Raw genomic sequence first — 14,367 nt, 5'->3', positions numbered from 1 at the left:
TTTGATTTCTGTCGAAAAAGCATTTTATAATTAAGAGGTAAATATATTTTAATACAAACATTTGTACTTCCTGAAACTGAATGCGTAAATAAAGTTTAAAAAAGAAAGTGTTACTCTTCTGGACTTGCAACGATTTCCGTGAAGGTTAAAATAACTCTTAACTGTCAAGCGTTAATTTGTCTGCGAATGTGCATCGAGTAGAGCTGCAACACTCAGTTCTCTTCTCGTAACGTGATATTTTTGCTCGTGACCTAGCGAGAAAGAAGATCATGAATGAATTGCTAGACGCAGACAGCATGTCAGCAAAGAAGACGACGAGCCGTGCAACTCTTATTAATATTTTGTTTCTCAAAAGTTGCTTAGACGGCATAGCTCCGCTCTTTTAATTTCAGCAGTTCAAAACTCCAGATCCCTAACTCCAAGAACGTTTTCCTCAATTTAAATGGTTCAGATAAAATTCCGCTAATTGAAGAATTTTAATTTTTTACTACTAGAAGTTTTTCAGTCTCTTAATTCGACTTTTAAGAGATCTTAAATCTTAAAACAAAACTATGATTTCAAAAATTTTTATGAGTAGTTTATTAACATTAATTTTTTGTTCATACATTCTGGAAAGTTATTATTGTTAAAGGTACAAATTTATGCAAAAGTAGATCCATGGCTTTTATTAACAGCGCATTGGATTTTCTTAAGCCTTAAAATTTCGGAGTCTTTCTCTGCCGAGTAATTTCTAAATAAGTGCATAGTGATAACTGTATTAAAATAACTTTTTGTTTTTGGTATATTGATTATTTATTTATTTAATATTTTTACATTTCCTTCAAGTTTAAGCTTGACCATGTACGTTAATTATAAAATGAAGATTAACTCATATTTAGAAGACCATTAAATGAAATAAGACGAAAAGAAAGCAGATTTTAAATGGCTTGGCAATTTAAGCAAATGCGTGAACTGAACTATGATTGATTACTCTGATTGCGGATATCTCTACAGTGTTAAAAACTACGATTCATGATTACTGTTTAGAACTATTATCAAAATATTTATCATCGTGATTAGTGTTATGAAAATTTAACTATGAAGCATAGTCCTTTTCCAGAGAAAACGCACAAAATGCAGGTAATCGCAAACGCTAAGCGTATACTGATTCATTTACTTCCTCTGTAAAGACAGGTATCAAAGTACATTTAAATGGTAAATGAAGACTACGTGCATCTATTTTAAACAGGTTTTTAAAAATTTAAAGAGTTGCAAGGTTGTAAAAAGTTGCTTTTAGGTGCTATTTAAGTGTTAGGAGTTTCACCTCTTGCTTGGAAGTAACTGCTAAATTTAAGTACAGTTTGGATCTTTATATTGAAAACTTGTCCAAAAATGAAATGATCACCTTTCAGCACCTTCTGTTTATTATATACTGTAAGCTCGCCTCCCTTTGCCCCGACCAGTATCATCATAACTTTTACATGAAGAAAGAATAATAAGGGCTTCCATTTTAATCCAGCGGAAACCTATCGGAGCTCCTCCTCGGTACTTTACAGTTTTTGAATGAAACTGCAGTTTCAGCCATAGCCCCAAATAAAATAAGATATGGCATTTAATTTTATTATTTAACTATTTGCTGTTAATTTACTCAGTTTATTAATATTTTATTTCTCTGTTTACATTTTATTTAATTTTGATAATCAATTATTTATTATTTTGTTTATTTATTTTTTGGTCATCTTTCCTGAAGTCCTCCTGTATTTTTAATTCTAGAAATTAAGTCCTGAAAATTGTGTAGCATTTAAAACTGATGTTTTTTTTTTTTTTTTTTTTTTTTTTAAATCTGCTTAAAATGGATTTTTTTTACACAAGTAAGTTATAAATTTACAAATATAAGTTATAAATTTACAAATGTAAGTTAATTTTTCTTAATATTTATTCTAGGTGTCAATGATCTGTCGCATTACTCCAAGCCCTGACTGGTTTATAGGCGTTGACAGTTTCGACCTATGCCGTGCAAACAAGTGGGTGGACTCAGTCACCCTTGACCTACAGCCAACCGATGGCGGCACTGACAACGGCTACACATTTACTTCTCCAAAATGGGCCACTGACCCAAGGTCAAACATTACTCCTATCCGTTCCCGTTACCCTGACCATCCCGCTAGCTCCTTCTTCTATCCGGAGCTGGAAAAGCTGCCTCGGATTGCTTGGGTTAGTTTCCTGAAGCTGAAAGAATTCTTTCTTTCTAAACAGTTCACTAAAAATATAAAAACCGAAAGTAGGATCGAAGATGAGAGTATTTCCACGAGTACTCGATCAACTATTAAGAGGTGAGGATACTTGTATGTCGAGTATTAAGCTGTTTATACAACATAAAGCTTTGTTTTGCAGATATTGTTTTTCTGTTATGATTTAACTATTATCTCTTTCAAACGCATGAGCGAAATTAAATGCAATTTGATAGAAAATTAATGGATAGCAGCTTATGAAAATTTTCCTGAATTAACAGTAAAATGGACTTTAGGAATTACATAGCAACCTTGAATTTACTTTGTCATAGATTGCACTTGTAAATTACGGTTAGATTTGTGTGTCCATTTCAGTTAAGAGCAGGTTAATCTTTGTTACTATTTGTTGTGGAATTTATTTGAAAAATGCAATATTCTGCTGTAATTTGTGATGTCTTTCTTAGAAAAGATCACCACTCATAGTTAGATAAATGTTTAATTGTTATGGCAAAGCACCTGAGGCTATCTCGCCTTATAAGGGTTGCCTTGATGGAGGCCTTTTTAGGAAAACTAGGTTGTAATCATATTGCACATACGGAAAAACACGAAAACTTCATTCAGCCCTCTCATTTGCTGAGAACATGGAACGAATTGCTAATGTTTAGCCGTCTTATCCATTCAGTCTTTGGTGGAACAGCATCTCTATATTTCGATAGAAGTTTTCAGATTTTCTTCAGAGTGCTTCTTTGGAATTTCGAGACCATGGAATCAGGACGGCTGTACCTATTCAGGCGCTGGCCCTAAATCTATGTAACCGATGCTGCCTTACGGAGTGGCAGAATTTGCAGCATTTAGTACCAAGTGGAGCTCTTGAATTCTGCCATCCATTTTGCATCGGACGACAACTTGCGTCGGCCCTGCTTCTGTGTCATGAAAACCCGACCATAATTTAAATGTCTGTGTAGTTACTGCAAAGGAGTGTGCTGAATGTCATTTGCGCGATCTATTAACCCAGGCGAATAACTCAGAATTTATAATTAATTTAGAAGTTTATTTTCTTGAGGTAAATGATTTCTATTTTGAAAATATTCGGCAGGCATTCATGTCATATAATGAGGTGGTTTACATTTTCTTTCTTTGAAAATCTACCACCGTGTGATAGAAACCGTTGAATATTGATTATTTGACCCAGATTCAATTCTCAGTAGAATAAGCTTGTTGCGCCCCACCAATGGTTGTGTGGTTAAATCCACTGTTTACTGTAAGCTCGACGCGGGGCCCATCTCAAACGAGTGGTTACAAGATTGGTTTTCGTGGTTTTCCTCATTTGTAACGTGAATTCGAGTCAATTCGAATTCGTTTAATGCTTCCACCATTTAAAACTTTCGTTTAATGCAGGATTTGTTTCGGTTTTCCTTCATCAATAATTCGTACCAGACATTAAAATGACTCATAATTCTTCGACAATCATTTTATTTATTTATTTGTCTTATAATTGAAATTAGCCATTTGGAACTGATGGTAAGGTTTGCAGTTTGCTTTTCTTTATCCGTTTAGCCTCCATTTTAAAACATTCATAATTCTTATTTTTACATTTATTTTGCTTAGAATCAACAGTAAAAAGCTTGTCATTTAATGCTTTAAGTATCTTATTATCTCATTAAAAAGATATTTTATTTATATCGTTAAATTACGAAGTCATCTTCACTTTTCGTGAATGGCAGAACAAAAGCATTTAATTAATGTAGCGTTATTTCCGGTACAATTTCCGGGATTCCCATCATGGATGCTTTATGATATGGTCATGTCTCAGATACCATGTGCACGGAAGTAATCATTTTTTTAAATTACTTCAGCGTATCATATTCCCGGAAATTTAGATATTGCAGAAGCAGTCGAGCTAAAGAAATCCATCCCATAAATACAGATTTATATCGCAACTTACCGTATTTATTCGCGTAATTTTCTCTTTCTTTCATTGTTTTACAAGTTTTAACTTTTGAAAATCGGTATGCGGTATGGAGCGGTATGCGGCGTGTAGCATTTCTGAAGGAAATTATTAAGGAATGAAAAGCATAACTGAATAAAAATATTAATATTATTATTACATCCATTCTATGTTTCCAAGAAATCAGTTCAGTTATTGATTTCAGTATCATTCTTTTTATTCATTCATTTTGCTTTCCTATCTGTTCATAACCTGCGTGTGCTAGTATAAATCAGACAGTTCTAAATAATAAACCAAGAATGCTTTGCCTCCAATGCGCATAAAGTCGACTCCCCCCCCCCACTTAGATTATTTTCAACTGAAAAAGAAGTACTTTTTCTCGGAGGGGGGGTAAAAGATTAAGTTCACCATTAACAAGCTCAAAAAGAAAAAGTGAGGGGACGAAAGCGAAACCAGAACTAAACGGGGGAGGCTACTACCTTCTGAAAGCTTCGGATTACAGTCTGATGCCCCAGTTGGAATTTTATAAATAAATAAATAAAAATATAAATAAATAACAGTACCGGTTGTTGCCAACTAATAAAACTAAATGCTTAGTGTATAACGTTGCGCGCCTCTAACTAGCACGCAACCAAGAGGTGACTGTGAAAGCTTGTATAAACCACAGAGTCTTATAAAGGGTTTAAGTCCCTTTTTATTCAACGTACTAATTTACAATTGCGTTCTCTTGACGCTTACAAACGGTGCCAACTCGGCAGTCAAAATAAAAATAAGAACCTGAAAAGAAAGTAAAGACAATATTCTAACTACGAGGCTCTCTAAAATAACTAACTCACCGCGTTTTACAAAAGCCGCAGCTAATTCAGCAGACTTGAAGCTCACTGGAACAATTGCAACTACTTAGGCACATAGGCCGCACATAGGCCGCAACGCGGGGATCTTTAATTCTCTAATACTACCTCCGCGCTCGCTAAGTAAGAATAACTCTCTCACCGAACTCGTTTCCTTCTATTTAAATCATACTACTTCCGCTGATAATTTGAATGCTTGCGCGTTCTACTCAAATTTACATATTCTGGCATTGGCAGTTCCAGGGGAAAGTAAGGATTGACAGGAAAGATAGTTTAAACTTAAAATAAATGTTAGTTAAAATAACTATAAACCCTACAAGTGTTAAAGAAAATCCCATTAAAAATTTCAGTTTTCAAAGTTTTAGCGTTTATTTCAGCATTTTGTTTTTGAACGTAAAATGACATAAACAGAAAAACATCAAAATATTAAGAAGTGTACAAAACTTTGAATAAAATTTAAAAAAAGGATATATGTGATGATGCCAACCTATAAGTCGAGGCAAAAGCTCATACCTAGTATTATAATACTTTACTTTTGATGCAGACGATACGATACACAAGAAATAGAATTAAAAATTTTATGGACATAGTATCATATATTGTTTGAAACAAATTTTGCTTATAACACTAACAGTATAAAATGACGTTTGTTGCAATCTGTTATTAGTAAGTGTCCGTTGTTTTAAATGATTCACTTTGTTATACTAAAAAAGCACCTTTCATAAACACTTTCATAAATATAAAAGATAAATCCATCAGTTGGAAACTACGTCTTCCCTTGTTTCTCATCCGTATTTGTAATGGACAAGATCTTGTCCCTTAAGATAAAACAATAATCATTTTTAAGGTATTAAAAAAAAATTGTCGTTGATTGCAAGCATGTTCAATACATAATTCAGTATGTCACAAATTTAAAGACAGAAATGAGATAAATAATAAAGCAGTATCTTTAATAAATATATTAAAATATCCGAGAAAATAATTGCTAGTAAAAATGAAAAACTGCTGTTTTTCGGTGGTCATTTAAATATTCAGCTTTGGTTAAGTATTGCACAAAGTAAAATAATGATCGCGCAGTGATAGCGTTGGAATGTAAAAAGGATAATCCTCTTAAATAGAACGGTTTCAAAGCTTAACAAATTAAGAAATATGTATATGTGATGTAGCCGTTCCTCAATAGACACTAATGCCGGCTAGCTTTAAAAGGATTTATTAACAGAGCACACAGGAACGGTTACAAACAAAAGAAATATATATAAAAATGAAACATAAACGAAATGGAACATTAAACATTGAGAATAACATAACATAGTAAGCTATCATCATGGCGGCTGGAGGTCGACTGACGTTTTTTCATATCGCCACGAGATGGCGTTTAAATAAAATAGTTCGGTTACAGTTCATGACATGAATAAAATAGTTCAATTACACTTAAATAGGTCTGTTGCATCCTCCCCCTCTGACTTCGTAGACGTCTCGGCAAGAAGTCAGGAACTGACCTTTGTCTACTTTGTGCAGCGGGCGGAGAATCAGATGAATGGGCTCCAGTTTGACAAGCAGGAAATTTAGCGTCACCTGCACCTTGTGCAACAGGTGCAGATTCGGGTGGTATTACACGTTTCGGGCGTCCTCTTTTCTTTAAGGGAACCACTGGAGTTACACGAGCTGAGTTTTGAAACTTATTTCGATCTTGATATGGATTCAAGGCTGAAACATGATACTTGCCGAGAATTTTGTCTGGTTCATGAGGATCGGCAATATCATAAGTGGTTGAAGATCTTGTAGTCACTATCACATAAGGACCATCTCTCTTCGGCATGAATTTAGCAGTTTTCTTCAGTGGACCTTTGCTGATTGGGTGGAGAGTGACCCAAACTTTATCTCCAGGAACGAATTTCGGTGTTTCTCTTCGTTTTCTGTCAGCATAACGTTTCTGTTTATCTTGATGCAATTCGACTCTTTCTCGTACCTGTTGTACATTTCTTGCAAAACGTTTCAAATATGGAGTAATTTCGGGAACAAAATTATCGTTCTCAATTACGGCTTTTATATCATGCTTTACATCATCTAAGGTTCGTAACTCTTGTGCAAATTGAAGAAAAGCAGCAGAATGTCCAGTTGAATCACATTTGGCTGTATTCAAAGCAAACCTTATTAATGGCAGTTTATCCTTCCATGACTGATGGTCGTTACCAACAAGTATTGCTAAACGTGGTTTCAGATCTCTATTCTTCATTTCAACTGGGTTAGATTGTGGGTGATAGACAGGAGTAAGACTTTGATCAATGTTCAAGATATAGCATAGTTGTTGCATAACAGCACTAGTAAACTGGGTACCATTATCACTTATTATTTTCCTGGGTAACCCAAATCGAAGGGCGACTTCCTCCAAAAGAATAGTGGCACATTCTCTGGCCGTGGCTTCCTTTAAAGCAAATAGTTCTGTCCACTTCGTAGCACAGTCCTGCACAATAAAAATCCATTTTTCACCAGACGGTGTTTCAGGAAGCGGACCGAAAAGATCAATTGACAAGGTCTCAAAACGTTGAGCATAGACTGGAGTTTGAAGTAAGCCAGATGGCTTTTGATTAGTGGCTTCTCCCCCTACTTTGAAGACAGTGTGATATTTGTTAAGCAATGCATCAGTTGCAAGCCGTTGGGCTGTAGTTAATTGCTGTCCTTCATTTTCTCGTAGTCGGCAGTTGTTTACAACAACTGGGGTTTCTTCCAGTACTTGGGATTGATGAGGTTTCACGAAGCTATATTTTCTTCGAGGTTCATCAGAAAAGTTCCACTTATTTTCAGCAAGATTTAAAACAATTTTAGCTTTTTGAAGAAAGTCAATTCCTAACAGAGTCGAGTTATTTTTGGCATCAGGCAATACAAGGAGCGAAGTTTTGAACGCTCTGCCTTCGAGAAGAATGATTTGTTCGGTGCGAAGTACCTCTTTTTCAGATACCAAACCATCAGCGAAAGACACCTGTAGTGTTGTCTTTTCAAATACTGCATCTTGTTTTTGCAGAATATGATAGAGGGATTCACTTGCAATTGAGTGACTAGCACCAGTGTCGGCGAAAGCTGTACCGGAAACACCACCAATACTAATTGGAAATACAGCAGTCCGAGTGGAAGATAAACAGGATCGGATTTGGATAGTGCCAAAATTTGATGAATTTGAACTCTTTGGGGGGTTACAGTCTGAACATTTAGACTTGATAAAACCAGTTTTTCCGCACCCATAGCATGTTAAAGGAGGTCGCTTTTCCTCTGTTTGTTGCTGACTACGATTTAAAAAGGTTTTATGAGTTCCCTGTATGTCACTTGTTCGATTTTCTACTTTGTGTTTGGATGGATTAGTCGGTTTGTAAGAATAGTTCCGCCTGCCAGGAAGTTCAGTTTTATAGTTCGTATTTTTAACACGTACAGCTTCATAATCATCCAATTTCTGTACTAATTCAGATGAACTCTTTATTTTTCCCCAAGTATCAATAAAATGCTCCTTAACGTCACTACTGACTCTTCTTTTAAGCTGATCTGTCAGGACCAAGTCTTTGAGTGATTCAAAGTCTGTAACATCGAGACTATGGAGCCACTCTTCGAGATAATTGTTTAATTCGAAAGTAAAATCTTTCCATATGGACCCAGGGTGTTTTTGGTGTGTAGTAAGTTTAATTCGAAATGATTCAGCATTTAATTTGAATCTTTGTAGCAGAATCTTCTTGATGTAAGAATAATCTTCTAATTTGTCTTTTGGTTCTCTTAAAATAATTTGCGAAATGTCTATAGGCAGAAGAGGTAGGAGATGAGTGATGTAATCTATTTGTTTTATATTAACTTTTTCACATTGTCTTTCAAAAATTTGCAGGTAGATTGCAATGTCAGAAGTTCCTGTAAATTTAGGGATTAGGTGTTGAATATTTGTTCCAATAGCTGCATTTGAAGCAAAGGCGGCATAGTTAGGGTTTGAGCTAGCAGCTGCCAGGTTTAATTTTAAACGTTCCAATTCTAATAAAAGTTCTTGTTCTTTTCTTTGACGTGTCTCCAGATCGTTGCTTTCACGTTGTTTTTGTTGTCTAGTTTCGATTAAAGTTTCCAGAAGATTCCTGGTAAAAGCCTCATCATAAGTGTCAGAATTGACAATAAGATCTTTAAGATCTATTACTCGCATAGTGTCGTTTACAGTGAAACCCAGTTTTGCAGCGAGAGTTTTTAAATCCTCTTTTCGTGCTTTGGCAAGGTAAGCCATAATTATATGAGAGGTCAGGGGGGAGGGAAAATATGAAGTTGAATTTGTTGTTATTTCGATTTTATTCACAATACAGTATTTTAGAATTAATAATTATACCTTTAAGTAAAATGTATATACCCCTATTAAACAGCATGTATGAATGTAAACAATGTTACTCGTACATTTATATACCACTATTAAACAGTATTTATAAATGTAAACAATAATACTCACAAAGTTTATTATTTCGAAGTCGTAAAAATATCATAAAATGCCCTCATAAATTCAACTTGTATCAAGAAAATAACATATAATAAATAGCTCAAAAATTGTTTTCTACTTAGCAAAACATACAAAACATACATAAATGTCTTACCATAAGCTTTTATATTTAAGCTGAATTCTTCGAAATCTTAATCTTAACAAAATATTAAGCTGATTAAGCAACACACACTTAGTAACTCTTTTACTTTATTTAAATAGTCATTCGATTTTATTCATAATTATTTTCTTTCGCTTCAAGAAATATTTTCAAGACATGCATTCATTAAAGGAAAACAATCGTATTTTCTTAAAGTATTATACTATAATCATTTTCTCAAAATGTTCGTCAAAAGATAAATCAAAAGTACAATATTTTATTTTATGTAGAATAAAACATTTAATAAGGAACAACAGCACTCAAAGGAAATAAAAATAATAAAAGGTTTGACGTAAACACATCATGAATCATCGCTAGTCTAAACATTTCCGCGGGGAAAAAACATCTGCTGCTGTATGCAGAAGCGAAACTAATAAATTCTAATGAACAACGTCCATGAATATATTCAAACTTTAACATCAAAACATGTATTCAGTGAAACAATATTATTCACAAATTAATTTACTATGCGAATTAACATTTTAAAATAACAAATTACAATTAAAAAAATAACGTTTGGTTAACAGAAAGCTGTTTGCTTTCGTTTAATACTCTTATGTAGTATCAATAAATGAGATTTCAGTAAAGAATTTACATTTGCTTTAAGAAGCAGCTTATAATAAATAATCAGTTTAAAAGAACTTTAAACTCAGATTAAACGATAATGTAAACGAAACTTATCTTTTCCGTTGAAATTGTCCAGTTGATGATTCGATGTGCTAGCAGCACGGTATGACAATTTTAATTCCAGAATTGGTTTCCAGACTATTTGACCAGTAGTCCACACCTGAAAAGAAACTGAGCCGATCTCCAGCAACTAAAAGTTAAATTCGGGAGTAAGAGCTTGTTAAAGCCAAACAGAAATTCTAAACATTTTGTTGCGCCATTTTGGATTCAAATTTAGTTGGGCGCCAATGTGATGTAGCCGTTCCTCAATAGACACTAATGCCGGCTAGCTTTAAAAGGATTTATTAACAGAGCACACAGGAACGGTTACAAACAAAAGAAATATATATAAAAATGAAACATAAACGAAATGGAACATCAAATATTGAGAATAACATAACATAGTAAGCTATCATCATGGCGGCTGGAGGTCGACTGACGTTTTTTCATATCGCCACGAGATGGCGTTTAAATAAAATAGTTCGGTTACAGTTCATGACATGAATAAAATAGTTCAATTACACTTAAATAGGTCTGTTACATATAGATATATACATATTTCAAATATATATATAGAGAGAGAGTAATTTTTTCATTAGGATCAATTAAAAAAAATAAATTACGTGCAATAGCGAAATACTATTTAGTATTAACATCTCGTTCCTCTATTGTTAATTGTTTACGCCTAGCTTCTACACTTAATGAGGCTTCAGCTGCCAGAAATGAAGAAGTGTGTAGTTTAAAGTTAAGCTGACCATAGTAACATAGTAGAGGCTTAATACTTGTTGTCGGTATTTCAGAATAATAGCTTTTATTAATCATTTTTCTACTAGTGCATATACCATCATACGACTTGAGAATACGAGTAGATTTCCAGGAATAGAGTTAACGCCCACCAACGGCCGAGCGGTGAACATTGGTATTTCCGACCTGGCTGCATGTGCATTTTCGTGGTTTTCCCCATGTGTAACGTGTATTCAAGCAAGTTTGCCTTAGAAAGCTCTCCAAGAAGGCATCCCTCCCCTTACGCAGATAGCCCTATTGTGTTTTGCCATATTCAATTAAACTAAACAAAACCAAGTAAAAGAGCTCACATATATATCAGCTATACGTAGACGGATTTTAGCTTCGCAATCCACGACGTCAACCCCCTCCCTCCAAAAAAAAGTCATCATTCTAACACCGAGCCCACCAATGGCAGAGCGGTAAAGTCATTGAATCCTGGTTCGACCTGCGTTCGATTTCAGGCGAACGAGTTTGCGGCACAACCGTTTCCGTAGGTTTCCCCACACGTAACATAGATACGAGCTAATTTCTGTTAAGATGTCCTGTCACGAAGGTATTCTTTCCTTAAACAGTTAGCCCTCACATGCTTTGCTAAAATCAAATAAACCAAACCAAACTAACAGTGGTATAGTTTGGTCAATTTCCATATACATCAAACACCATTTCCTTCATTTTTTGAGGTCTTAAATCCACAAACCAAAAAAGATTGATTCAACAGACATCACAAAAATGCCTGGTGTGGGCCAAGAAATGTTAGTAGTTCACGCCAGTGCAAAAATTCGTTTGCAATAGTGAGTTCCATTTCCTTTTATCATGTGATGATGACTCGGCTTCCTCAATAGCTTTCAACCATTCCACTTGGTTTCAAAACTGGAGGAACAAAAAAAGTCTGTAGAGGCTGTCCGAGTATATTTTCGTAGAAATTTTATTGGTTATTATTCGATAAATGCTGAATAAGGAAAAATACAGACCTGTTACCAAACTTCTCCATCTAAAACTTCAGAAATATCTGTTAACAGTACAACTATTGTATCAATAGGATACGCCTGAAAACAATGTTATTTTCGAACTTGCACAACTATTAAGTAGTTTGAGGAACATGTCAATAAACTTGCTCCATTGTTTGGTTCTCATACTCGTTTTAACGTAACTCGTGGAACATTTGTGAGATATGGAAAAATCGAAAATTGACGATCCAGAATATGTATGAATTGTCGGAGCTTTTGGAAAAGGTATGAGTCGGGTTACACTTCAAGGCTTTCCAAAAATTTGTAATATATGTTTCTAGGCATCAGCGAGTTGGAAAATCTGGTGATTATTAAAAAATTATTGAGAATTCAGATTCTTTCAATAATGCGCGGCTAAAGTAGATCTTAAACGATGTCATCCACCTTCACAAGAAATGGTGTAAAAAAGTGCTAGCTGCAAGAGAGATTTTATCCTAAAGCCATATGGCACGAAAAATGTTTCCCTTCCCTTCCCCAAACACCACAAGGATCTTCACACGTTCCGAAGATGAAACTTAACAAAGTTTCCGTTTAAAAAATGGAGGAGTTACTACTAAATTTTACTTTTAGAAGCCAAACGTGAACCAAAATGCTTAAAAAAAGTTTTGATTCGTGTACAATTGTGCATGAAATTTTGCTTACCAGTAATAATGTTTTAAAATGTTTTAAGATTTTATATGTGAATATGCGTGTAGATTGTAAAGTAAATTTTGCGCCCAAAACATTAATTTTAAAGGAATCTGAATTACTTCCTTATATTTTTATGCAACATTTATACAAATCGAGAGGATAAATGAAAATGAAATATCCCAACTAAAGCAATATCTGAACATTTTGCTTTTTAATAATATGTTTAAGAAATTTTATTATGTGCAGTTTTTATTCAAGTTTGAGTTTCTATTTTTTATTACTTAATTTTTATGTTACAAATAACCTTAATTACTAGGACAACAGTAAAACATTCAGATTCCTTGTTAATGTTCAAAATAAGTTTTCCATCCCCTTAAAACAGCCAACCCATTCGCACAATCCAACTGTACACAATTGACAATGAGATCGCTAATGCTTTTGTAAAGTTTTATTCTAAATCCCAAAAGAAACAACTAGTTGCTCGGAGATTGTGAAGCTTTTATACAAAGGAGCCGCAAAAAGCTAAATTAGGATCAACGAATAAGACTATCAAAGACTTGAGGTCTCTGAAATACCTTTTCGTAAATAGGAACTACGGGTCGCTCTGAGGGGTTTAAAAACAGAAATATCCAATGGAGAAGATGGTATTCATGCTGATTTTCTTTGGGTCTTTTGCACTGGAAAGACTACTGTATACTCCTATTTTTAATTATGTATAAAATACGGGCCTAATCCGCGCGATCTGGAAAATAACTCATATTGTTCCAGTTCTTAAGAAAGGTTAAGAAGAAAATTCCTTGCTAAATTATAAACTAATTTCTCCTACCAGTACCATTAGTAAACTGGTGGAGAGAACAGTACTTATTAGACCAAACTGGTTTCTTGAGAATTACGATGTATTATCTTCTGAACAGACTGGCTTTAAGAGAAATCGCTCGACAAACAGCCAAGTGACTCACTTCAGCTACGTAATAAAAAATTCATTGGATAAGCGAAATAATCTCACAGCCGTTTACGTTGATTTTTAACTCAGCGTGCGACTCTGGAGAGAAAAGTTACTTCATACATTGTCCACTATCGGTATCCGATCAAGGATACTTTACTGGTTTCGTCCATTTCTCTATCAAAGGAACTATAGGTTCGCTAAGGCAATTATTCATTTAAGTTTAATAGCTATAGTTTCCAAACTGGTCTTACCAAGGGAGCTGTTTCCAGCTGCTCCCTTTTAATATTTATATTGAAGATTTAATACAATCGTTAAAATCAGTTCCATGTGTTGATTGCCTGCTTTTTGCAGAAGACGATCTTGTGGGTGCAATAGTCAAAGAGGAACGCCAAATCTTCACTCGAGGCAAATCTAAATAAAGAACTTAACGTGCTGGAGACATGTGGCAAAGAAAATAATGTGATCGTTAATCTAACCAAAACTGCAACTGAGACATTTTCCATCGTTCATGAACCAAAATTTAAAATCTGCGTTATGTTACCAAAAATACCCTATTAGAGAGTGTGGATACTTTTACTTATTTGAGTATTGTGTTCGACTCCAAACTGTGCTGGGAAAAACATGTTGAGTATATTTCTCATTGCGTAACAAAGCGTTTATCTATCCTAAAAAGA

At 34.5% G+C, this 14,367-nt stretch overlaps 1 protein-coding gene across 1 annotated transcript in view; it reads left to right on the top strand.

Moving 5' to 3' along the window:
• The window catches only part of mspo (M-spondin), a 131,944-nt gene that overhangs the window by 99,626 nt on the left and 17,951 nt on the right, over nt 1–14,367 (top strand). The window contains exon 3 of the mRNA XM_085807082.1: nt 1,924–2,312. Within this exon, the coding sequence (XP_085663208.1) occupies nt 1,924–2,312 (389 nt within the window). The remainder of the gene's footprint in view (nt 1–1,923; nt 2,313–14,367) is intronic.

This window comes from Stegodyphus dumicola, chromosome X1, assembly GCF_044657685.1.
Source record: "Stegodyphus dumicola isolate Sdum_Otavi_A_Nest chromosome X1, ASM4465768v1".
Lineage (NCBI taxonomy): Eukaryota > Metazoa > Arthropoda > Arachnida > Araneae > Eresidae > Stegodyphus > Stegodyphus dumicola.
This window is presented reverse-complemented; position numbering and strand designations above follow the sequence as displayed.